The 27,140-nt window shown below is 36.5% G+C and overlaps 1 protein-coding gene across 2 annotated transcripts; it reads right to left on the bottom strand.

The window, feature by feature from the left end:
* Positions 1 to 4,475: 4,475 nt before the first annotated feature.
* Positions 4,476 to 26,842, bottom strand: LGSN (lengsin, lens protein with glutamine synthetase domain). 2 transcript variants are annotated; one of them, XM_066314307.1, is made up of 5 exons: positions 26,813 to 26,842; positions 20,378 to 20,437; positions 18,313 to 19,309; positions 8,522 to 8,700; positions 4,476 to 6,949 (listed from the first exon to the last, which is right to left on the bottom strand). In XM_066314307.1, exons 1-5 carry the CDS (start codon positions 26,840 to 26,842, stop codon positions 5,750 to 5,752), a joined length of 2,466 nt encoding a protein of 821 aa, XP_066170404.1. In that variant the 3' UTR covers positions 4,476 to 5,749. The 2 variants fall into 2 exon arrangements, with proteins under 2 accessions (XP_066170404.1, XP_066170405.1); XM_066314308.1 differs by lacking the exon at positions 20,378 to 20,437.
* Between the last annotated feature and the right edge of the window lie 298 nt (positions 26,843 to 27,140).

The following is a 27,140-nucleotide window of genomic DNA, read 5'->3' on the forward strand; positions in this document are numbered from 1 at the left end:
TGAGGTGTGCCAATAAAGTACCTAAAATTCTCTGGGGTGAATTTGAACACAATAGCTTTGAACTCAATTTAGTATTCTACAGAAAGTCCATGTAGAATGTGTATAGAAGAGGCACAAAACAGTATTAGCTGCAATTCTGTAAGTGGTGATAGCAAAACAAGAAATCCAAAATGAAACAACAACAACAAAAAGAGCAAAAACCTAAGGACATAACATTACTAGGATGGAGCATCATAGTCAAGTGTGAGATGGTAGAAGGCTCAATTTGTGGATGTTGTTATGATGGCAGCTTAGTGTCAGCAAAGAAATCAAAAAGCACTCCGAAATTACAGATTAAATTGAACAATTGTTATTGTATAGCTTCAATCAAAAAAAAATTGCTCTGTAGTCACAAACTCATCCAAGTGATTTCTCACCTTCAACGAGTCATTCTTCATCCAGGAGCTGGTCTTTTTTTCTCAGATGATGAATTAGACCTTGCACAAAGCACTCTAACCTGCTCAGTCCTCTTCACATCTTACTCCCATTGCTCAAGACTAACATGTTTAGTGGAGTTGCTTGCAAATAGTTCCTCTCCTCTTTACTTCCTTTACTGCTATACCCTGGGACTGCATTGGAATACTTTCCACAGATGGTTATTCAAATGTGTTAAAACAGCAGAGTTGCAGAGCAGCTAAATTAATGCTCTGCAACAACCTTGCAGGATCAATTTTTACTTCAAGGATTTGAAGGATTTTAAACATAATTGAGCTCTTTAGTTAAAAAGAACCAAACAAACTAAACAAAAAAATCATGAAGGTGTTGCAAAGAGAGTGTTGGAGGAAAAGGATTGCTGAGATTTGAATACTGCAACTTTGTGAAGAAATCCAATATTGAAAAATGTGAGTTGTGGTAGCAGACTTGCGGAGCAAAGCCATAAGATATATGTAGTCAGAACGACGAAAAAAAATTGTTATCCCACATGCTAGCAGTTATCTAGAATGTGTATCTAAATTTCAATAATTCAAATTCTGGGTAAAGTTATGTTTCTGCTCAGAAATAGAAAGGTGGTTGGAATAGGTATCTTTAGGGTGTGTTCATTCACTATGCATTTTTTATTTTCCTCCATCAGATGGGAAAAAAATGACACAACAGTGTAGATAAAATTCAAGTCCCTAGAAGCAAGCAAATCTACCAAAGTATTTAAGATGGAAACATTAAAGAAATTCCAGTAATGGCCTACATTAAATTACAAAAATTAAATACTGCCATTAAATGATTTTTACATTTGTTGCAATGTTATTTAAGACAGTACACCTAACTATGATAAACACACTCATACATTAATATAGATACAAGCCTTTTACTAGATTAAGATTTAAATGCCATTATCAGGAATGAAAACAATATTTTGGATCTATGGTCCTTTACTGAAAAGGCCATGCAAATTCAACAGTTAATTAAGCTTAGCTAAACCAGTGAAAAAGATATGCATTAACTTTCAGCTGCCACACTGTATTTAAAATAAAAAATATTGGAAGTACATATATAAAATGTATGGGTGTATTTTAATGAGAGTTTTTCAGCACAGCGTGAGATCCCAGAGGAACACTGCACAGTGCACTGCTGCCCCCTGGCTGGAGCCTGAAAGAATAAAATTTGAATATTCCCTTGCATACATTGCATCCTCACCTTGACGTGCTGGAGACATGTTAGCTGACAAATTCAATTCTCTTTTCATATCTCATGAGACCCGAAGCCTGGTTTTGAAGTATGGCATTTCCAAATTGAAAATAAGCTACTGTATGAAAGGGTGTGTAGTTTTTGTATTATTTTTCTGATCCTGTGTCACAAAAGAGATCAAGTCATGATGTATACCGGGGTATGAGGTAACTTCATTTCTCATTGCATACATTCAACATAAAATTTACATGAGCAATGATATTATAGTGTTTCACTACATTTTCACTGTGTCCCTTGTGCTCCATTACATGATATGTTTAACTGTAGCTGTACACCAGTTTTTCTGACTGCTCTGCTAGTCTGTATCTTCTGGTATGCATATGTTTATCATGGATAGATTTTCCCCCTTAAAAATAATATGATTTGTCTAATTTTTTATCTCTTAAAATAGGTAGTCTAGCATGGAACACAACAGCAACATGGAACTCAACAAACAATGAAAATGAGCTGTCCTATTATACCTGTAAACATTATGGAGGTACCATGCATCAGGATCTGCTCTCTTAGTACATCATAAATTGCACTTCAGAGTTCCTTATCAAAACACTGCCACTTTCCACAGACATCTACCTAGTTCCAGTTTCATTCTCTTTAGCACTCTGGTGTATCCCAGGCTGTCTAATCTAAATCTCTCTGATGAAAACCTGTTTCAAGGTTCTAACTGCAACAGATAGGAAGAAAAGACAATATTCTGCTCCTTAGCTGCATCTTTTACATGCCTGAAAACCATGAGTAAAACCTATACTCTGTCTCCACTTTCTAAGCTACACACAACAATTCAGTTATTCCTAGTAAATAGGTCCTACCTAGATGCGTTCACTTACTTTGGTCCCCAGGATTTTCTCCAATAAATCTGCATGTGTTTAAAGTGTGTCACCTTATTATCAAATCCTGAGAGGAATGTAATTGAACAAAATTATCAGGTTTTTGTTCTTGTGAGCTATACCCTTGTTAGTGTTTCCTGATCTGCCTCTTCTATGCAGTTGCTGAGCTGGTGAAATGAACACAACTGACTCGTCTCCAAATAAGCACAAACTGAGGCTCTTCACATCCTTGTCTAGTGTAGCGTCCTGCATTTACTCTTATTCAAGTGGGTATTTTTTCCTGGAGGCCCCACCCTGGAAGTGTTCAAGTCCAGGTTGAACGGGGCTCCAAGAACACCTCTTCTAGTGGAAAGTGTCCGTGCCCATGGCAAGGGGTTTGGAACTAGATGACTATTAAGATTCCTTTAACTCAAACCATTCCATGGTTCAATGATTTCATGACCCTGGAAAATCATCAGGAGTGTATGCAAAATTACAAATGCCTTCTTTTTTTAACACTGCACATATTTATATTATCTAACTAATGATGCTCTAGATATTGACATCAGACCTGTAGAAGACAGAAGAGGATTTTCATCAACACTTGAAGATGAAATGTTAATGATACAACAGTCAATATTAATTAATTTCAGCTGAGCAGAGTGAAGTAATTAACTTTTGCTTGTTGTCTTTCTAAGGAATATGCATGAAAACTTAGTTGGGGAAAAAAGCAACTTTAAAATTCATAACTGCTTATGTTGAAATAATTTTTATGCTTTCCCACGGAGTTGGAGTTACTTTATTTTTATTATATACAATATATTTAGGAAAAGGTGTTAAACAATATTGACCAAAATTTGGGACCCACTAGCTTCAGGCTCCATCTGAGAACTTTTTAGTTAAAAAAAAAAATTCATTTGCCAGAAACATGAAATGTTTCCATTTAATCATACAGTCAATGTCTTTTCAGAGTATTTGAGTCATTAAGGACTGTTAGAAAATGCATGTAGATTTATTTTATTGGTTTACTAGTTTTATTTTGTTTTACTAGTTTATTTATTTTGTTAGTTTTACTAGTTTTATTTAGTTTACAGTCTTGCTATAACTGTTTATAACTTGTAGAACATCAGTTCTAGACACCTGACGGTTTTTTGGTTTATAAATTATGGCTTTCTGTCAATCTAGTCAGGTAGATGGACATATACAGCAAGAAGTTTAGGTAAGATGTTATTTTGTCAATGTTGTGATAAGAAAAGATATGAATAATGTATGTAGTATATATAATAAACTTCATGTTTATTAAATTCAGTTATAGAAGTCCATTATATCTTATCTTTTTAAAAGTGAATGTATACAGTGGCAGATAATTATAAATCCGAGACAAATGAAAAAATGTCTTATAAGCCCACACCAACAAATAGCTATTAATCTGTGTGACTGCTGTGACTAACTATTAAGTATGGTAAGTAAGCTCTCTAAGCAAGGGAATAATTTTCATGTGTATCTTCTGCCAAGAGCTTGTGAAAATGGTATGTAACTGGAAAGAGAAGAGAGAAAACAGATTTCCAGAGCCCCTGAAGGATTGATTGGGCAGCAAAAGAGAAGAAATTTTTTTCAGGATGGGAAGTTCTGTTTAAATGCAAGACTAGATCTGGCCAATGCAAATTAGCCAGCAGCAAAGAAAAATAGTCCCCTATATGCCCCAAAATTGGGTATCTAAAAATATATTGTGTGAATAAGAGAGAGATTCAAACCCACCCACCAATCATAGATGGAAACAAGGGAGTTCACCATGTTTCTTTGGATTATTTATTTCCTCTTGCTACCTGAGTATAAAATGAGTCCTTTGGAATCACACAAGAAGCTTTAGCATACCAGGTGCTACATTTCAAGTACAATACTTCGTAGGGGAAGAACGGAAGATCCATCAGTAGGCAAGCAGCACATTCCTGTCCATACCTTCCTAATCCTGTGAGTTGGCAGAGGCATTGACTGAATCTTGTTTTTATTCCACTGATGACCAAACCCTTTCACTCACAAATTCCTACACATAGATCAAAATATTGTGACAAGATAAAGAAGACCAGAAATCACTGTTAATGTGGAGGTGGTGTGGGAAACAAATGTTTTCTTTAATGATAAAAGATGACAGCAGCAGCAAGAACAAAGAGCAAACCTAAACCCCACTTCCTACTATTCCTAAAAAATTATTTTTGCTTACACCAGCTGCCATTTCTGATTTTAGGATTGGGTCTTTTGTCCTTCTATTTTAACCATGGTTTTTCAGTCTCTGAATTTGCATCTTCACTCTTTCTGGTTTCAACCTACTCTTTCTGCTCCCCTCCTCTCAGTCATCTACTGCATGCTTGACAAAACCAAGTTTCCCAATAAACTATAGTTTAAGCTCTAAGTTCTCTGGCTTTTTTGCCCTTTTTTCCCTTATTTGACATTTAAATATGAATTAACCCATTTACCATCAAAACAGATATAAAGCTAGATCATTTTTTATTGCACAGTGGCCTGACCCTGCTGCCTTTCTATGAATTATTCCCTCTTCATGTCACCATTTGATTTCTTTTAGTATCTTTATTAACTATAATTCTTGAAAACTCCATTCAGCAGCAGAATTCATGATGTAAAGATCATTATATAGTCTGTCCTGTCTTTTTTTATTTATGCCCATTATGATACTGCTTCCTGCCTCTCAGGTTTTACAGCCTCAGTCCTTTGCCCCTCTCTCTACAATGTTCATTGTTCTAGTTCATGCTTTAAATCAAACTCATATTCTTTTGGTTTAGAAACCCATCAGTTACTGAATAGGCTGGAACAAATCCCATAACCATGAAACTCTCTGCCTTCCCCAGCTCTAAACCCCACCCCTCCTCACTGTCCCCACCACTCCCACTTTTCTGCATCTTATACAGTCCTGTTACAGTTGTGTAGTTGCTCTTCTCCATTTCACCTTCTCTTTTCTTCTTTTCAGCAGCAGGTCTGCCCAAAAAGTTGCCTGTTTTCTAAAAGCCAGTTAATTTTATTTCATGACTATATCAGCCTTGTGCTGCCATGAATGTACATTGGCAATTAAGTGTAATTACCATGTATATACAAAGGAGAGGGGGGAATCTCAAAGCATTTAAACATTTTTAAATATATGTACTAATTTCAAGAATCCTAGCCATTCACAGTATGCATTTACACAGCACCACTACAGAAGAGTGTTCCTCCTAAATAAAATATCCCAGGCATTTATTCCTTTCACTATCCATTTCTTCAGTTTCTAACTCATAATGTTTCATGGCAACAAAGTATCGGATGAAAGTTTCACCTAATGCTTCCTTAATGCATGAATCTTCCTCAAGGGCAACCAGAGCGTCTTCTAGTTTCAGAGGGATTGACGAATGCTTCAGATCACCAGTGTGATTTTCTTCTTCAAGCATATCATCATAGCTGAGTCCTCTCTTTACTCCATCTAGACCCGCAGCAATAGTAGCAGCAAGGACCAGGTAGGGGTTTGCTGCAGCAGAACTTAATTTATTCTCTAGGTAAGTGCCTTTCCCACCATGACATTTGACATTAAAGGCACAGCTGTTATCATTGTATGCCCATCTTGCATTCACAGTCTCTTTTGATTCTTTGCTGTATTTTGAGTAAGGCTTGCGGCAGTTGGTGGTCGGAGCCATCAGGCAGCTGATAGCTGCCGTGTGTGCCAGGAGACCTGACAACCAATTCTTGCCAAGCTCTGAGAGCTCCTCAACTCCATAACCGGCAGAAAACAAATTCTTCTGGCCATTCAGATCCCACAGGCTGTGTGATAGAGCCCCTGAGTTGTAGAATCCTGACTCTGAGAAAAAGCTGGCCACGTAGTTATACTTCTTAGCCACTTCTTTAAGGCCTGTTCTAAACGTGAAGGCACTGTCAGCTGCATCGAGGCCAAACGCTGGATGAAAAGTGATCTCCATTTGCCCGGGCCCAGTGGAAGAAGAAAAGCTTTCAATGTTGGCACCAGCATAATACATTCCTTCAATGAGCTCCTGAATGAAAGTCTGGTCATGGTTATTTAGTATTGTGGCTGCAGGAAAGGATATTGTCTTTGAATTTACAACCTCAGTAATGCCATAAATACAAAATTCATAAGTGAATGCAGAGTGCAAAGAAAAGCCATTGTCCTGAAGCTGGCTCAGCTGTTTCTTGGCAATGTGCCTTGGGGAGGTCATTAGAGGAGTGCCCAGCACGGTGAAGGAATCACATATCACTCTTGCAGTCTGCTCAGTCCAGGGTAGTATTCGAAACGTTGATAAATCAGGGTTCAGAATTATGTCACAATTGAAATTGGTTGCATTTATGTAATCTAATTCATTATCTTTAGGATTCAGCGTCAGTTCAAGGTAACTTCTGGGCATGGCAATACCATGAATTGCTTTTTCCTAAACACAGAGCAAAATAACATATTACCAAACCAGAAAAGAGCTCAGTGGTAATTTTATATATATAAAAGATGTAAAATTCAGATTCTTAGGTAGAACAATGATATTTTCGTAAAAGAACACTAAAATGCACTGGTCACTGACGTGAAGGGTAAGAGCCAGTTACTGTGTCTTTATAAAGCAGAACAACTTTCTGTGAGATTGGTATGAAAACTTTGACATCAATTATAATGTTTTAAATTTCCATAAAGAACAAAAAAAATTGCTTTACACTTTTCTTGCATCGTGTTTATATAATTATGGGTATCACCAGTTAGGTGCACACTTTGCAAGGCAGAATTTTAGCTATAGTCAGTCTATTTACCTTCCATAACCTCTGACCGTTTTGTTTACATAGACCCAAGTGACCACACCAGACTCATATAGTCAATTCAGGCTGTTACCTTTCTTTAAATACTGTTTTCCAGATGCAGCATATAACAGAAAAATATCACTTTCTAGACTTCAAAAGTTTGGGGTAAACTGCAGGGAAGCTCTTCCAAGCGAGAAAATCCCATAATTGTACTTTCTTCTCCGTTTGAACAGAAAGCTTCAACTGATGAAAATTAAATGCAGATAACACCCCAATGAAGGATTATCTACCTTCAATAAAGCACTTTTACAACTTACTTTATGATCCAACATTTTCCTGATGACAGCTGCAGTTAGGCCAAATTCTATCAAGTGGAATTTGGCTCATGTTTACATTCTTCTAAGGGAAAAAATTGCCATTTGTGTGAGCAGAGGAGTTAGGAAAAAAACCAAAAAGGGCAAGCTCAGAGCTGAAAATAGCCAATTCTGCATATCCAGATGGAAACTGCATATGGTAGCTTCTCTTAATATGACTGACAATGAATGAAATCTGTCTTTTAAGGAGGTGGTACTTAACAGTATCAATGTGTGACACCCATAACCAATACTACACACTCTGGTGAACTCTGCTCCAGGATGTCTAAGCTGTCCATTTGGCACTGAAAAAGGGTCAAAGGTGACTACCCTATTGTAGTACCTCTCCCTCCTTGAACACTGCTATCTAAAATATCCTACTTCCAAATTTGATTTTTATTTCCTAGGTTGTTACTATGGCAAATATTGCTGTTAAATCATTGTGCAACTCAGTGATATTTTCCTATCTTGTTGATAATTATGAAATTTCTCTTAACTAAAATGATTTTAAGTAATTTTATTTTTTTCAGCGTTTAATCCTTTCTTTTTTTGCCATGTAGAGATGTTCCATAAACTAAAATTTTTATAATGTGTTGAATCTGAAAAGATGTTTCTGAGGGAAGAGATTATTAGAACTTCAAAGAACTGAAATTATTAGCCTTATCCAATTAGATTACTATTTGGAGGAAAAGAGAAATAAATGATTGCAGTGATGAAAGAAGTCTAGATCCTTTGGGAACATGAGCAAGGGGAGGGACCAAATAATTTGTTCTAAGTTGGAGTTGCTGCCTGCAATATGAAAAAATATAATTTAAAAATGGGGGCATGAAAACATATAAAGATACAACTAGAAACCAAAAAACTTACTTGAAAAAATCGAGAAGGAACATTCTTTGATCTTGACACACCATGGAGGTCTATTGATTCAAATCTGACAAACTGCACGTTGTCCCTGGCCATCTGCTGCTTAATAAATTCAATATGAGAGAACAGGTAAAGGAGATCTGAGTTTCCAAGGCCGTTTACATCAGGGTCTCTGTTGAATGCTAGAAGTGAAGAGGAATGTTCATGTCAAACTAAATAATGAGTACTGGAATAAGGCTGTTCTCCTAAAAAGTGTAATAGTAGGAAATTGTGACATAGGGTGCAAAAACAGAAATGACAAAAAGATATGGATCATGAATTTTGCAAATAAACACACATATTTTTTTTCCTGACATCCTGTATAAAATTCCTTTTTTTTTGGAATGGTCTGTAATTTAAACTTTTTTTCAAGTTAAGAAGTGAACACATGGTAAACCCAGGAATTCATGAGGTTTGTTGAGTATTTTTAGGAGCAAAAGCAGTAACAGGATACCTATTTCCCACTGAAAAGTGACAGAATACAGGTGCTGTTTCTTCAATGACTTTGTAAAGTATGTTGTTACACAAACATACTAAAAAGGGCACTTGTCTTCTACTAAACCTTTCTCCACGCCTCTAGAGGAGGATCACTGCCTTCTCCAGCACAGGCAGTGACTTTTAAGGCAAATTTATGCATTTATGCCTTTTCTGTTATGGAGTCATCATCTGTATTGCAGAAGCTGTAGGGCTCTATAAACTCCTTGGCATGAAGGCAATAATACCTGAATATAACTTCTATAATGGAACAGAGAGACGGGCACAGTAATTTCCTTTCACCAATCTCAATCTCTCAGCCTGCTTTTCTTTTGAATATCTATGTATTGATCTTATTCAAGTTAAACTACGTAAGGTATAAGCTTCCACTTAGCACAATAAACTTAAAAAAAAAAGACCAAAATTTTATATTAACAGGCAAAAAATGGGAAAAAATATATTTATTTTCACATTTCTGGGAGAAAATTCTTCCATTCTTCCTGAGGATGTACACAGATTTTTGCAAATGTTTTAAATCCACAGTGGAAGTCATCAATAGCAATCATTCACCACCAGCCTTTCAAGTGGAAGTTTAAAGATTCATGCTGAGGCACTCTGAAGGTTGGTTGGAGCAATCCTAATCTCCCCAGTAGCAAATTACCCAAACTAGAGATCTCCTCTAGCAGTAGCCAGCAGGCATGAACACAGCTTTTTGACCTCTCCTTTGGGACAAGGACTGCTAAGAAGGTTCACCAGCTGGCCCAGCACCAGGGTGTCAGATTATTTCCTAAGAGGGCCACAAATTCATCTGTAGTCATAGACGTCTCAGAACCTTTGAGCTGGAGCATCCTCCAGCTTAGATGGCAAGGAGGATACTTTAGGTCAGTCAAGTGTGAAAAAGTTAAGAAATAGTAGTGCTATATGAGGAATGGCAGCCGAAAGCACAGAACAAAATTTAAGTAAATAGGAGGACAGAGTGAAAATTGAATAGAAAGAAAATAATTTTGTCACATCCACTTCTCCTCATGAAATCTTTCTCTTTGTTCTGTTTCAGCTCTAAGTTCCTTATAGATACAGTTTTTTCCTTTTCCCAGGGTCTTCTATAAACATTGGGACAATATGACCTTTAAAAGAAGAGTATTAAATAAGGAAACCCTGTTTAAATGTTTTGTGTGGCACTCATTCTGTGACAGATGCTGCCAAAACACAAGAGTGGGTGGGGAGGACTGGCCTTGTCTTGCCTGTGCCACCAAGTGTGTCATTTGAATACCACTTCAGTCATCCTGTAATATTGCTTTACAACATAAGAGTTTACTGGCATTTACCAGATTTAACTTTTTTATGTACATGACCATTACTTAGAAGTTTATTAACAGGTATAAACTGCGGCTGTTCAATAGATTAACAAAACTTTAAAGATTCTGAAAATCTTCCTACAGTTTATGTCACGGGAAGTTTTTTTAACTCCACAGACAGAAATCTGAGGCTTTAACCTTTAAAGCAGAGCTGAATGCCTTATTTTATACATCTTTAATTTCCTTGGCAAAGATGGTAAACATTTCCTGTCAGCCTCCTGTCACATTCAGATTTTTATGTCTCTGTATTGTTCAAAGTAAGGCTTGGCTGACAACCCTTGACATCAGTCAACTTTTGATGTAAATTTTGCAAGTATTCTTAAAATGTCCTGAAATACTAAATTTTCATCTACTGAATATTTTTCAGGTAAAAATACATAAATCATGAAAAAAAGCAACTTTATTTCTGATCCAATTAATTCTTTAAAACAGTATTCCTGAGATATATAGATATATAAATCAGTAACTAGGAAAAACACAAATGTTATGTGCATTCATATCATTGATGTGTAAATTAATTTTTAAAATCCAGCTACCAATATACTTAATTTAAACATCTGCCAATGGCAGGGGATTTTCCAAATTTTATATATATGTGTTGTCTTTGAGATAAAGTTATTTGAATAAATACATAATTCCATTATGTGAACACATTAACAGAAAATTAATAAACATAGACTGTTTCTAAAGAACACTAAAAAAGAAAAATTAATTACTAAAGAACCAAGAATTTATCTTCTCCAGTTGTATTTTTATGATCAAAGATGCATCTTTTTAAATTATGAGAATAAATTGAATGTATTAGTCTAGTATTAGTCTAGAATTAATCAATATACCAGTGTAGACACCCTGCTAGTCAGAAGACACTTATTCATCTACAAGAGCCTTTTTCCAAAATCTCTTAGAATCAACAGAAACAGTCATGCAGCCTTCACATACTTTATAAAGTTCATCTTTTATGTAATTTGCAGATTAGCTTTCTCCTTGAAATTATGTTTCTGTAAATCTTAAGATACATAATAATGTCAACTCTGGTTGATTTTGGAAATGTGAGAGGGGATTTGTTTCTTAAGTAATAATTAGTGAATAACTACTAACTGCTCACTTTTCTACTGCATAGGACCTAAAATATATTTTCTTGGTAGCCATTAAATAAATCACTCTCAAACTACATCCATGATGCCAATAATTATTAAAGTTTGGAAAAGTATATTAATTGCACAAAACTGAAAATATTACCAATAGTGGTAAAATTATTATTATTATTATTATTATTATTATTATTATTGTTATTATTGTTATTATTGTTATTTAAAACAGAAGAACGGTGCCATTCTTAGATTATTAATATTGAAATTATCCAGATTGCTAAGAGCAGCTAGGGCAAATAGTTGACATCAGCTTTCCCTTCTCAGCAACAGTGCCATAACAGACAAAAGTACATGTCCCAGATCAATCTCTTGTTTTCAACTTGTTCAAGGCACCCTTTCCCGTGGTCTCTTATTAAACCACACCACAACTAAATTAAGCAGTTTCTAAGTTCCAGAAGAGGTTACTTCCACCAGCAATGAGTCTCACAGGGCAATCACACAATTACACTCTTCTAAATCCTGTAGAAATTCCTGTCAGAACCAGTTTAAACGTATCTATTCTTTCTTACGATACTCTGGTTTGTACATTTAAGAACAACCAGTTTACATATTTTGCACAGCATGTTATTTACTGTTCTCACTTTTGCCTTCAATTATTAACTGCCTTTATTTATCAAACCTTATATGACAGCTTTTCCTACACTTGATATAATTCTTATAGCTACTTTTCTATGCACATCTGTGTTTTTTTGACATGGTAAGTAGACATGAGTTGCATTTGAATTCTTTATTGATGTGAATAGTGATCAGAAGCATCTTTGGTTGAAAAAATAAGCAATTTTCATTTCTTTCTCACCTGAAAAAGTTTTGCCAAAACTGTTTACTGATTTGATGTCTGCAATAAAGTACATAAAAAGTTGTTTCCTATCTTATATTTTAATTCACCTATAATACTCTTAACAGGGGAATAAATATGCGAGCATACTAGAAAATCCTAAAGGATGGGAGACAGTAAAAATATTTCCCTGATCTGTTTGACAATGAAAATTCCAATTCATTTATTTCCATTAATTTCTTTGTCTCATGATGATCTACTTTCTTTTTTAAACTTAATTGCAAAGCAGACTTTTTACTGGCATAGCCATGGAGAAGTTCAGCTTTTTCTTGAGTTCTACAGCTAATTTAGACACTGAAATATATCTTCAATCAGCCATGAATTATTCTTTCCAAAGTGTATGATAACAACATGACACAGCTTCTCAGAGAAGATACATTTTCAAGAGTTAAATGCAAAATACATTTTTATCTCAATAAATGAAAGATAAAATAAATAACCTTTTTTCCCCACATTCTAGGATATTTTATAAAAATGACTCCTCTGTAGTGAATGAAAAAATCATCACAGTTGTGTACAAAATTTAGAGGATTTGAAAACAAAATGTGCAGGTGTCTGAAAGAAATTTAAGTTCTGTAATACCCAAGGGAATTACCTAACTGATAATCCTAAATAAGACAAAAATACACTAGCCTATCTTTCTTCAATATCAAATAGAAAATTTGGATTTATGGAAGTAATCACTGAGCAAAGTTGAGTGAACCAAGGCTTAAACTGTTGCAAACTGAGAAGTCCCTTCTGGTCGAAAAATATTTATCCTAATTAAAAAAAAAAAAATCAAGAGAATCAAAGAACAGTTTGTGTTGAAAGAAACCTTAGAGATCACTTAGTTCCAGTGCCTATGCCATGAGCAAGGACACCTTCCACTAGACCAGGTTGTTCCAATCTTCATCCAATCTGACCTTGAACACTTCAGAATGAGAGCATTACATTTAATGGGAAACAAGGTTAATTAGGGAAGAAAGGAATACTCTACAAGGGAATTTGTATAGTACTGAAGGTAAGGACTAAACTTCGCATGAATATGTTGTAGAAGGAGAGGCAGCTTGCAAACATAACAAGTAGAGAATGCATTTCCCTTATATTAGATACAACCTAACAATTTTTGCAACATTTAACTATTACTGTAAAGAAAGTAAGCATCTCCAGTGGGTGGGAAGAATTACGGTCTGAATATATCTTTCTCACACAAAGTCATGTGATGACTTTTTTACAACAAATACCAGAGACAGATGAGTTGAATCGCAGCTGGAAGAGGACAAAATAGATCAGGAAGACTGGATGGAAGTCCTGTCTGAGCATTTTTCTTTTATATAGATTAAGAGGAAAAATGGGGAAAGAGTCGCAGAGTAGGAAGATGCTATTAGTGTGGAAGATAAAGGACTAAAGAGTTTTTGGTTGCTTTTGTTTATTCTTAGAGTTTGTTAGGGGAAAAAAAATAAGTGAGTTGTATATGGCTTAGTTCAGAAAGAAAAGAAAAAGAAAGCAAAATGCAAAAAGAAAATTTTTTTCAATAGAAAATAAGGACAACCAGGAGGGTTTAGAAAGGAGCTAAGCTTCGGCCCTGCTATGCTCCAACTCAGTTCAAAAGGTTGAAAAAGAGAGATAAATGTTGTTGAACCACAGATAAGGTATGAGGAAAGAACATGAAGGAACAGTATGTATTTGGTTCTTCACCTTAAGAGAGCTGCAAGAATGGCACAGATTGTATAAAATATAAAGCAAAAAAGGGTAGGAAGTGAAAAAGACTAAGTCCCAAAGTAAGACATTGTTATGCTGCAGGAATTACAGCAGAGGCAGTGACTATGAAGTGACCACTTATATCCCCTGATTGTCCACTTACAGCTCCCAAAGAGTCTCCATTTCTATTTTCTTGTGACTGACTAGCTTTACTGAGCAGATTCAGTGGGGGCAGCCACGTCTCATCCAGGTCAGAGGACAGAGGACAGTGAAACCAAATGGGGAGTTGAAATTTGATTCAGAGTGTGTTAGTAAATTTTTGTATGTCAATGGAGAGAAAAGCCTAGGCTATTTCTTTGCTGAAGGATTCATGATTCTGACCTTAAATATTAGGTTTTGTTAATTCCTCATTATTAAAAATAAGAGCTTTGAACAAATCAAGAGTAAGAACATGTGGTTAATATTGTAATAGAAAACAAGATTTCTTATTGGATTGATGAAATCCACTTATAAGTATTAAATAGAGCCTGCTAGAGTCTTCTTGATATGTTTTTCTTTAATAAGCCAAGTTAACAAAGGAACTTCGTGTTTGGGGTCAGCATGTGATTCTTGAAGCATTCAGACTTTCTTGTGAAAGTCTTCCATTTGAAATTTCAACAGTCACCAGGTAGCCACTGGTGCCACAGCTGAAACATATTTTCTTTCTTCAGAAAATTTCCTCTGTCTCAAACAGTTTGTGGTCTCACGTTGGTCTTATTTACATGGCCATGTACTTGATATATACTGAGCAATATGAGTCCTGTTGAGAGGACCTGCTTCTCGAGCTGGAGGCCCAGCTTTGCGTTCTTCGCTGAGTAGGTTTTAAAACATTTTTTATCCTGCCTACAGACCAAGACATACAAAGCAAATTTGAAGCCTCGGGTGAGACTTATTCCAGTGCTTTGCTCACCTACTGCTACCCGGGGGTTGTTTCCTAAGGTGCAGAAGAGGATTTCTCCTCAGCCTCTGTGATGTCACCAGGCTCCTCTGGTCCTCCTGCCCACATGAAGTGTGTGTGGCTGCTGAGTCCCTAGCTCTGGGAGCCCACATCCCCCAGTGTCAGAGGGGATGATACACCAAGACTCTGGGGCATTATGATCCTTGGGTGCTTCACACTGCTTGAATAATGTTATTTCCTTTCCTTATAGCCTCCTCTCTGGCTACTATAATATTAATATTCTACTTTAGCAGCATGCAGAGCAGCAGGTGGTAAGATTTCAGTTCAGAGTGGTCAATATACACCTACCTTATGTGCTATAGACACTATACATACAGCACATGCATGAATTCATGCTGTGTGCAGGTACATGAATGGTTATTTAATACTACATACATTCTTTACTGTTATTCTTATTCTTTACTGCTTGGAATCACCCCTCTCTGTCTCCCCAGAATGCCGGCATTGAACAGTTTAAGAAGCACTTGGTAATTGATGACTACATACCAACTTGCAGAAATGCACACCATTATCAGATATAGACACTTTGGCAAATAAAATTCCTAAATTCAGGTTAGTGATGTCAGTATATTCACCTAATTAGCTGCATGTGTCAGTTTCTGTCTTTCCATGGAAAAGTGCTTTAGATTGAGTTTTATCTTTAAATTCAGCTCCGGTTTCTCTGACATTGTTCAAGCAACATTTTTTTTGCTAACCCAAATATCTGACATGTCTGCTTCTTTTCTATAATTTTCTCCCATGCCCAAGCACTTCTTTTATAAAAGATCTGACAAGAAATGGACAAAATGCACATGCAGTAATATTTCCACATTGACCAATCAGAATTTTGGGAAAAAAAAATGGATTTATCATTTTAGAGAGATATTAGCCATGTAACTAACATGACTGTATATAAATCCTCTGATGTACTCTGAATCACTGATTCTCAGCTTCATGTTTTAACTTTTCTACTGCTGATCTCTAGATTGCTCCTGAACTGTGTACTTTTATAACATTAAAGTATATTCCTGTTTTGGCCAAATTTCAACACTGAGTGGATCTGAAATATAACTTCTTGTAATTTTTCCAAACATTTTGAATGAAATCATCTGATTTGAGCAAGTTCAAATATTTGAAATCTTGCAAATTATTGGAGATTGAATTTCAGATCTACTCAGTGTCAAGGTATCTTTGTATCCAAGACTTCAGGCACTTTGGTAACTGAAATATTTAACATAATATTTAAGTAAAAAAATTAAAGTATTTAGGACTTGATCTTATCAATCAATAAATTACCATGGGCAGCAATAAAATACTGTTTATGCAAAGGCTCATTAAACAGAGCAGAAATTTATCTTAAATTTTCTTCAGTTCAGTTACTGAATGTATTCAATGAAAATTAAATTTTGAACACATACAGTTCTTATTAAGTAGAAACTATTTCTGTGCATTCCGTTTACTAGTTGAAATGCACAGTGAGCTCTACAACTTGTTTGGTCAAAGCTAAATGGAATCCAAACCTCATGAGATTCCAAAAAGTTTGATGTTGAATACTTTTCTGATGAGACAAAACAGTTTTCTCCCAGCTCCCCTTAGTTAGTTTTCATCTGTAGGTCTCTTGCAGTCATTGCTACCACCAGTCATACTGGGCAGGATTAATCCCAGGTAAATTTAGACATCTCCAAGTTAGACAAATTACCTAAACTAATCACCATGGGACTTCTTCCCCACTGAGTGGAAATATACACCCACCTTCAGAGATAAATTGTTCATCTGCCTCTAATACCTCTGAAATGCCTGTCTTGACTGACTAGGTAATAAGCTTGGATTAGCTACTTCATGTTGAATGGTTACAACTGGGTTGAAATCTCCCTGTGGAATCTACAATTAATCTCATCAGTTTCCTCTGCCTTGTAAGTGGTGCTATGACTAAGAATAATTAATCCTATGTTTTAAAATATACTTGCTGGTTTTGCAGACAATGAGAACACAGTAGTGTTAAAATTTTAATAATGAATTTTTCTAGCTTTTATCAATGTGAAAAACGATGCAGTCTGGAAAGGAAACAGCATCGAGCATAGGCTGAGCAATAATCCTCTAACATTTTTATTCTGATAGACTTGAATAGAGAGTGGTTCAAGTGTGAAGTATCTTTTCAATCATTGTATTTCTCATGTAGTGCCTTGAGTAAATCCTGATATTGTCCAGGGGTATCTTTTTCAGACTTGCTCAAACTGGATAATACAAAATGTCTACCAAGAAATCCTGCAGAGCTAACAATAACTGACATGTTCAAATTGTCTGTTTTCAGAGTATCTAAAGCAGTATCTATCCATCTGTCAGGAGACTTGAAAAAAGCAGGATAAATTAATATTATTGTAAATATTTAATTGTAATTATTATATTTTGTTACACAGTTAATGATGGATAAAGTATTTTATCAATTAAGAGATTCATATATCTTGTATCAGTCAGATAAGTCAAAAGGAAAGATGTCTGTCCTGGAAAGCTGATAATGTGATCTTGGCTTGATGCTTATGGAAATGAAATAATCTCATATTCATACAACTGACAAACTGGTGTTTTTGTGCTTCCTGCAAACAGAACAACAAACTGCTCAAAACCATTACATTATCACAGCTAATAATAGTTTCCAGTTTGTTGATCCAGCTAGCCCAGAAGCTTTTACAAAGAAATCACAGCCTATTAGTAGCAATTAATTGTCTCTATAAACACTTCCAAAATGGACTTATTGAACAGCATGAAAATAAGTGCAAGTTCTCTCTGCCTCATTTGCTTTTCTTCCTCTATAATTTATAAGAGATGTTTTTGCATTCCAGTCCTCTCACAAGACAAATAATTGAAAACATCTTCCCTACATGGGAGCAATTTCTACTGCTGAAAATGTTTCTAAAAAAGAGGAAAATTTTAAGAAGTGCAGATTCCACCAGAGCTTTGCAGTATCCAGCAGAATTTGGGGAAATGCTGCCTGCACTCAGTTTAAATGAGGAAATATTTCAGTTTTAGTGAAAAAGACATGACCACTTGTGCGTGAAAGTTTTTGGCAGGCAGTGGGGCTTTATAAATGCCTTGCTTGAAAAAAAAAAAAAACAACAGCAAAGATGTAGAGCACAATATCCAATCCATCCTGATCACACAAAAACCACAGGTGTCAGCTCTCTCATGCACTAGCTCTGACTTTAGTTTGCAGCTTAGCAATACACCACAAAACAACAGGAGCATTTTCTTTAAGAGGAGAGCAGGTGATGTTTAAGTATCCTTACCGTCGAGGCCTGTGGAGGAGTCAAACTGAACCTCAGGAGCTGTGCTTTCTGCAGGTGTAGGAGCTGCTGGTAGTCCCAGAATAAGGTGATCCACATTGCTGCCCACTGGGTGCTGCTGGTCAGAGCCGGCAGAGCTGAGGACCAGGACAGTTTTGCTCTGCTGCCCCATTCCCTCCTTGTGGAAGCTGAGATACTTTTGCTTCTCCTCTCCAAAATGGGGACCAAAAGTCTCAAAGGGCTGGCCCTGCTTGTCAGCTGCTTTCTCCCGGGGTTTCAATTTTTTCTGAACCAAAGTGCCACCTGCCTTGCCACAGAAAATGGGCCCATGAGAAGGCAGATGACCTTGACTCAGCAGGCTTTTCAAGTCTTGTAGACTTCCTTTAGAAATGCCAGGTGCCCCCTTGAAGGACTCGGCAGTACGGCTCCCTGGCACGGATGCAGCACTTCCCAGGGAGCCCATCTTTGTCACATGAAACTTGACAACTTTTTCTTCCATCCCTCCCCGTTCTTCTGGCTTACCCCTTGCATGCTCACTGTCCTTCTCCCTCTGCACTGCCTCCACGCAGCCACCTTTCTCTGCACCCCTCACAGGCTGCACACTTGTGGGCAGCTTCATCTGAGCTGCCGTATCTGTTTCCTCATGCATTTTTCCTAATATTCTTTTTCCAGTATCAGCATATTCCTGAGTTTCTCGTGTTTCTCCACACCTGTCTTCTTTGCCATTGCTGCCAGAATTGGAACTGTTGTGACCTCCTCTGTCCATTTGTACTGGAGGAAAGGCAGTGGGGTTTTGGAGAGACTGCTCTGATGGCAGTTCTGAGCAACCAGTGGTTCCTTTAAGGGGACAAGAATCTGGGATTTTTGAGGTGTGGGACAGCTCCATCTTCTCATTTTCTAAAGGAGGAACATACTTTGTAGGACCTTTGATTCCCTTTTTCTTTCTGAAACCACATATATTGTTGCCATCAACTTCATCATTGTCACTTTCGGATGTGTTCTGTAACCAGCAATAAAATATACAACCAAATTACACGCATGAATGACAGAGAACATGGCAATGGAGCACTACCACCTGCTGCATTTATCTTCCACCAGTTCTTGATGATGGAAGTCTCTGTGAACACTTATTTTGATCTTTAAAATATCTCACAGAATTTTTTTTTCTTATATTTTAGGACAAAATTGGAGAAAACACCTTCATAATACTGCTCTTAGGCAGATTTATTAGCTTATAATACAAAACACAGTACATTGTGTGATATAATTTGCCAAACATATGTCCCTTAAAGTTGAAAAAATGTACTTTAATACTTAAAATTAAGTATATTCCTGGTAATATTAAAAGTATTTGTATTTATAAAGGAAATTTATTTCCCTGAAACACAGAACACTGGCAATTCTTATGCACCTGAGGATTGAAATCTGAAAAAAAAGCAGCTTTTAAATTATTTTCAGGACCTAATTTAGACAAATAACTGACTTTCAGAACAGTGTTCAAAAGAAAAAGCTCATATTTGGATGTTTAAACAGAAAGGAACCCAATGTTTACCTTTATATATGACACTGATATAGTTTATATTGTAGTGGTGGCAGCAGATTTTAAAACGGATGTAAATCTGTGGGAAAACTGCACAAAGGAGCCACAAACATTAATGTGCTTGCATATCCCCAAATACATCAAGTGTCTGGATCACCATCTCTCCTAAGCATCCTGATCCTACCTCAAATGTGATTAATTTGATGGTGACAGGGAAAGGAACAGGAAATCAAAACCAGACACTTTCAAATTAAAAATTGACACAGATTTCAATATTGTGAGTGATTAATTATCAAGATAGTGATTGAACTCTTCATCTCACAATGTCTTAAAAAAGACTCCTTAACTTAGTTTAACCAAAATCACTTCATAGACACTCACAAACTGTTATGTTACTAACAGATACCTACTCAAGTATGTATTTAAGAGATATGAACACTCCTTGCTTTGTTTGGGTTGGGCTGGAACTGGCATGTGTAAAAACACTGGGAAATCAAGGGATATCCTCTGAATAAGACCATTCTTTACCTTTTCCACAAAGGAATAATCTGCACTCTCTCCAATTTCTGAATTTCCAGAAGAAGGGATCTGCACAAAAGCAAAGTGAATGCCAGTCTTTGTAAGGCAAAAGTGATTTCTGTTGGCAGACAAAAGCACGTAGAAGGAAAGACAGCAGCATCCAATGTGTATATGGAATGAAGCAGCTACATGGCCAACATTAAGTTAATTAATACCTCCCCATTTTCTGCATTATTTCTCCCTTTTTTCACTATTTTCTCACTATAGTATTTTCCTTCATTTTTTAGTCAAAAGAGATTAACATCTTCTCTCCCAATGAAGACCTCACAGGAATATTTCCTCCCTCTGTAACACCTGCCCCAAATTTCCATGACAGGCTGCATGTACAGCTCCTTTGGGTCTCCCTGGGACCCTGCTGCTGGTGTGGAGGCAGCTGGCCAGTGGCTCTGTGGGGAGGATCCACCCATAACTCCCACGTGCATACCCTGACAGAGACGTACCGTGATGCCCATCTGCAATCAAACACAGCCACTGGTGCATCCACAACAGAAGTCCTTTCCCACCCCAGTTTTAGCTCCGTGTTTAATGAACTCATTTCTTCATCCAAGGGCTTTGGTTTATTCCCATAACACACCTTATAATACCCCATAAAATAATTCTGGGTGTTTGCTGATACCCCTACAGATTCACCCATGCACAACCTAATTCTTACAGGTCTATATCATCATGGAATAGAAATATATTGAAACCAACATTTTTGAAAAGCAAAATGGACAAAAACCAGATTATAATTCAGAATTTTAATTTTAATACTTTCCTTAGTAATACAGAAAGGGAATTAAGCTGGGGAAGAAACAGTAGGGGTGGAGGAACTAGGGTCTGCCAAATGGAAAACACGTCTTAAAATAAAAACTTCATCATTATAAATTTCTAAACATAAAACATTATTTTTTCAGAGAAAGTAGAGAAGAGTTCCAGATATTTGCTTTAATATTTTTGTGGCAGGGGCTGCCATCATCAAAATATCTTGATTTACAATTTATGGGGTTTTCAGAATTCTTTTGTTTTTTTTGAGTGACTCAAAACCAGTAACATAATCGTAACACTGTATGCATTTCTGCCTTATAATGTATGCTGATAACTACTGAAAAATTTAAAAATTAGACTAAATTTTTTGCCTGTTATCCATATTGTAGATGTCTGAAAAATGTTCAGCAAAACAACTGAAGCAAAGTTGAGCTCAACTTTTTTCATAATGCCTGTACTGAAGTCAGACAAAGGATTGTTCATATGTCAAAAACAAAATGTCGGAAAACTGCTTATTCATATAACTAAGCATTCTAAAAGATTTCATGAATGTAAGGTACCATTCCCACATTATAATCCTTCCCAAAACAAATTCCTTCTGAGTAGACATGAGCAGGATAAGGACTGGTCATTTACAGGTTTGTAAATGGGAACGTCCTTTTGCAACAGACCTCTAGTAACTGATGTATCTACAGTATTTTGCAAAGGGTTTATTTTCCATGAAGAACTAGGCTATGGTACTGCTGTTTGATTTTAGACCCAAAAGAAATACTCTTAAACAAAAACAGTGATCATTTTAACTTTCAAATAAACAAGACTCTTACAATTATACAGAGAACAACCTGTGCATTACCTTAGGTCCTCAGTAAAAGGCACATGGTGATTTTTGGCAGGAAAACAATTCTTAATTTTTTAATAAACTCTTTCATTTAGAAAATTTCATTTTTCATTTTCATTTCATTTCATTTCACTTCATTTCATTTAATTTCATTTCATTTACAGTATTTTCTGCAGTGAAATAAACATTTCTATATTTGTTGCAAGGTACCACTACAGCATCTCTTCATATTAAAGACAGCCATATGCATGAGATATAACACAGGCTTAGAATTACTTGTCTAGTAGTTTATGTGGTGTCTACCATCAGAAAAGGCTTAGTACATGGGTACAGAGGAGAGACCACCCAGGAATAAGACTAATGAGTTATCTAACTTTTTATTTCTTGAGAGGATTTTTTTTTTCTACAGAAGACAGGCATGGTTAAGAGAAATAATGCCTTGAAGGAGATACAGTGCAAGTGAGATCGCTACAAATCATTACTTAATTTAATTGAACCATGTGTCGTGCTGTGCTGAAAGGAAAGCCAAACAGTCATGGCATTAATACAGCAAAAATTCTGACTGCTTTTCTTCTTCCTGAATTGTTCCTATACTTTTTGTTGCTCTGCATCAACAGTACTAGGAAATAGGCTACTTTAAAGTTATTTTACACAATATTTGTTTCAGAATCAATTAATTTTTGCTTGGTGATTTTCAAATATTTGCTTGCACTTTAATTCAGAGGTCTTGGCAGTTCTGAAATTTGCTTCTCTGTCTTAGCAAGTGAGTGCTTGGGCAGCAATTCCAATATTCCTGGTAGAAGAATCAGCTCCAAAATACAAGAAATGTGGGCCACATTATACAACAGATCTGAGATTTAGGTTTTTCTTCTGAAGTTTTTTGTTTGTTTGTTTGTTCTGGGTGGGTTTTTTGTTTGTTTTTTTTTGTTTTTTGTTTTTTGTTTGTTTGTTTGTTTGTTTTTTCCATTGATATTTATTGGTACTTCCCCAAGTTCTGATTTCTGTTAGGTCTGCTTATGCCAGTGCCGCATTTTGTGTTGATACATCGATCTCCTCTACACTGGAGTTGGCACCTGATAAGGCTTCAGGTAGAGGTGGACCAGTGCAAGTCCTACAAGAGGTAGGAAGAGTTGGCTGGATCACATTTCATTTCCCCTTATGGATTATCTCAGTTCATAAATAATGGCTTCACTCTTCTTCACTACATGCTTGCTGTGCCACTCTGAATACACAAGAGTCTGGATGTCTCTGACTATCAACAGATAAGGGCTGCACTTAAACTTTACTACAGCACGTTAGGGCACCATGCAGGTAGGAAGAGGAGAGAAAAGACAGTAACAGCAGGCAAATATTTCAGCATTGTGCAGATGAAATTGCTTCCTCTACTTAACCAAATTAAGTGCCACTTCTGGCACGCGACCAGGATTCTACATCTGAGGGACATTTTGTATCTTGTGGTAACACAGAAAATGTGAGTCTAAAGCAATTTTTCATAATCAGTTTGTGTGCATTTTTGGGCTTTGTACAGCTCTGAAGTGGAGCATTAACTATATCATGAAATACAGCACTGCCAAAAGGCAGTTTATCTGTAAACTTGCCAAGCTGAGAGCACTGGAAATGTAAAGTGTTGCCTTTGGGAGGAATAACAAATACTGAGGTTTGTGGTGTGTGAAACAGGTGAAAATCCAGGGCAATTCTTGAACTTTTGCCTTTAAACAATGTTATAAGTGACTAAAAATATATCTGTAGTGTTCTATGTGGCAAATTCAGATGCTGCAGAGGGAACCTTCCATTTTTCTTCTACTTTTTGTTTGTGTCCTGACTTCAGGCAAGACTGTAAACACTATTGTATTTTATGAACTTCTCTCAAAAACATATAAACAAAAAGATACATGGAAATGAGAAAAAAGAAACCCAGTAAAGCATTTGAAAGGGAGAAAAAAAGAGAGAAATGGAGTTAGTTTAATAGGAGCTCTGAGTAACCATAGATGAATAGCTGCAGAAGGACTTTTATCAAAGGAAAAGGTGAAAGAGGCAAGGTGCAACTCTAGCAGGAGCTTCAGTATACCTAATCAAGAAAATAACTCAATATTCCTGCTACTAACTACCTAAAAAAGTAATGCAAGCATTCAACAAAATACAATATGGGCTAAGTCACATTCTCATTTTTTATTTAATATTGTTAACTGATTGTTAAGAGGTCAAATTATGATGATCTTTTTGAGTCAGTGCTATAGATTTTTCAAGAATGAAAAAGATTTTTTGCAAAGAACATCTAAATGTCAAAATCTGGTAAACCAAAGTAAAAAAACATGGGAAACTAAAACGAAAGTCAAAAATATATATAGGGTTTGGTTGGAATAATTTTTTATTTATGAAAAGTTAATTGCTTCACTTAGGTTTGATTTTTAATTTTTTAATCTTATAAAACAGTGTTGAAATATTGAAATTAAATGTTTCCAGTCTAAAAAAATGTAAAAATGTTATTTGGTTCATGCTGACATGGGACATTATTCACAGTTTGAACTTTTTTCCTGATCTAATTCAAAAGTCCGCTTTTCATACTTTTCAAATACTGTCATATTCTAAATGCTGAGGAACTTTGTGTGTCCTGCTCTGCCTGTTACCAGGTTACCCTTTACAGCACTCCCAAGTTGGTACATCAATTTTATTTAATCTTTTTGTGTAGTGATGAATTTCAAATACTTGAAGCCAAGTCAGCAGGAGGTGCTGCTTAAGACCTCACATGAGAGTACCCACTGAGCAAGTAGTTCTGTGTCCAAATGCTTCCCCTGCCCCTTTCCCTGGCAGGCAGCAAGCATTGCCCTGCTGCTTCCCCAGCAACCAGGCAGCGAAGGAGCAGAGGATGCAAGAACAAATTATCTACTGCTGGGAATTAATGAAGCTTCACTGGAGTCACAGGAGTTACCAAGATTTGAACCAGGACAGAATCCAGCCACGGAGTTGTACCAAGGACAACACAGATATTTCCAGGGAGTATCTCCAAGCACAGAGAGGGGTTTTGGCTCTTGGGTGCAGTGCTAAAACAAAGCATGCGATGATAAACAGACACTGGTTGTTTGTAAGCAAGAAACATGAGGATCACATACTTTGTCAAGATATTGCTGTGACTAATCTCTCCCTCAGTGACCTTGTTTGATAAAGCTGCTCTTTGAGAGTGATTTACTGCTACAAAAACCTCATCGTGAAGGATGTGAAAGTGGCATAAATGTTAGGTACATCCCATTATTTTGCAGTTAGAGAAGTTGAAGCACAAACTTGCCATAGGTCAAGGGAGATGTATGGCAATATGAGGAGCAGAAAAAGTCTCCTTCCTTCTTTGAAACTTTTAAACATTCTCAAGATTATTAATGTCCTTCATGTGAAAATGGAGTGAGATTAGCTCACAATATTATGGTACTTATTTTCACATCTAACATCTGCCTTTGTCTGTTACACCCATTTTCAAAGCCTTTATACTACATGTGCAATTACCAGACAAGCTTCTCAAGGTCATTGATTATCATGCTGCTCCAAAGCAACAGAGTTGTCCTTGTAACGAGATTATTTGCAATTACTTTCCCTTGACTATCCCTTCCCTATCTTCACTGTGTTAAAAAAAAATCCCTAAATAAAGCAGAATCTCAAAATGAATAAGCTGATCCTTCCTTCACAGGAGTCTGGGATCATGAAAGTATGAATTCAGGACCAGAATCTGGTTTAAAATGCACTTACACAGAAACTAAGCATTTCCATTTGTGTCAGTAGCCTGACTCAAGAGTGTCATTTTCTAATCCAGACCAGATCCCGATCCACAGACTGTAGTGCTTTCATTTATATTAATTAAGTCAAAGCCGGTATGTTTCCCCAATAGTATTAATAGGACCAGATTTAAGACATCTATTTCTGTTATTTCTGATAAAGCTATTGTTATAGGCAAAATAGCCGAATTGTTTTATATAAAGAAATTTATTAAAGTCAATTTGGTTACAAAGAAATAAAAAGTCCACCACCAAACTAAATCAAAAAAATTGAAGACACCAAGCCCGGGAGTTGGCACCTGGTGAACGAGGTCGGACCAGCGGACAGTCCTCCCCTTGTTCACAAGAAATTGCTGCTGGAGCTTAGATTTTTATACAGTTTTTGTGCCCTCAGGCTAGACCCAGGATGTAAATCTTTTCAGCCCGTCCGATATAGTGTTATCTTTTGCATTGCATAGTTATTTACTGAAGTCCTTTTGTCTTTCCCTCCGGCCCGGTGATGATGTCCAGGTGGTGTGGGTGTTTGGTCAGACAGCGATGATCGCTTCTTGTCTCGTTCCTTGTTATTTCGCCCTGTGCCTTCAAGTGCAAATGAAGTCTCCCCCCTTGGATCTGAACTTTGCTCTGTACCTTCAAATGCAAATGAAGTCTCTCCCTGAGTTTTAGGTTTTTCAGTCTGAATTTTACAAAAGGGGTGCTTCATATATCTACTATATTTAACTTTCAGCACTTTATATAAAATATTATTACAAGCATGAATTAATTCTTAGCCTCCCTCATAACACTATAAATGAAATGAAAAGGAAGTCAAAATCTCTTAGACTTGCTTCCTAAAGCAAATGGAGTGCTTTCAGCTTAAACAAGAAGCCTTTCCTTGACCTCCATTTGCTTCAGAATCAGACCGTGCTCAACATACATGCGTGAAGAGCCTTGCACATAATAAAGGAAAAATGCACTCACTTGAAACCTTGAGGTAGATGGAAGAAGCATTTTATATCATTATATCTGCTTGGAAATCGTTCATGGTCAGTCTCTTACCTGCTGAGTAAGATCTTCCTTTTTATTCATGTCCACTTCATTCTAGTTCAGGTCACCATTAGAAGTGGCCTAGTAAAAATCTAGTAGAAAGGTGTCTTGTATTTATAGGCACAGACACAATGAAGGTTAGCTCAAACAGAATTGCTGTAAAGTTCTTTTCCCAGAAGGCCACACATATGATGAGCCATGAAGAGCAACCCCAACGAGTCATGCCCAAGAGCACTGCTTTCTGGAACAGCAAGGAAGTAGTAAACTGGCAAACACGCATTATTAGCTGCCTGCCTGGAAACAAAGACAACTGAACATAAAACTGGTTTGCTCAACTTTT

The sequence above is a fragment of the Sylvia atricapilla genome, chromosome 3 (assembly GCF_009819655.1).
Source record: "Sylvia atricapilla isolate bSylAtr1 chromosome 3, bSylAtr1.pri, whole genome shotgun sequence".
Lineage (NCBI taxonomy): Eukaryota > Metazoa > Chordata > Aves > Passeriformes > Sylviidae > Sylvia > Sylvia atricapilla.

Excerpts from the sequence above, each read along its gene's own strand:
- LGSN (XM_066314307.1), bottom strand. The coding sequence starts at position 26,842 with ATGAATAAAAAGGAAGATCTTACTCAGCAG. Across the intron at positions 8,701-18,312 it reads CTCCTCCACAGGCCTCGACG|CATTCAACAGAGACCCTGAT; the intron begins GTAAGGATACTT and ends CTTCACTTCTAG. Across the intron at positions 6,950-8,521 it reads TTCCTTCTCGATTTTTTCAA|GAAAAAGCAATTCATGGTAT; the intron begins GTAAGTTTTTTG and ends CTCTGTGTTTAG.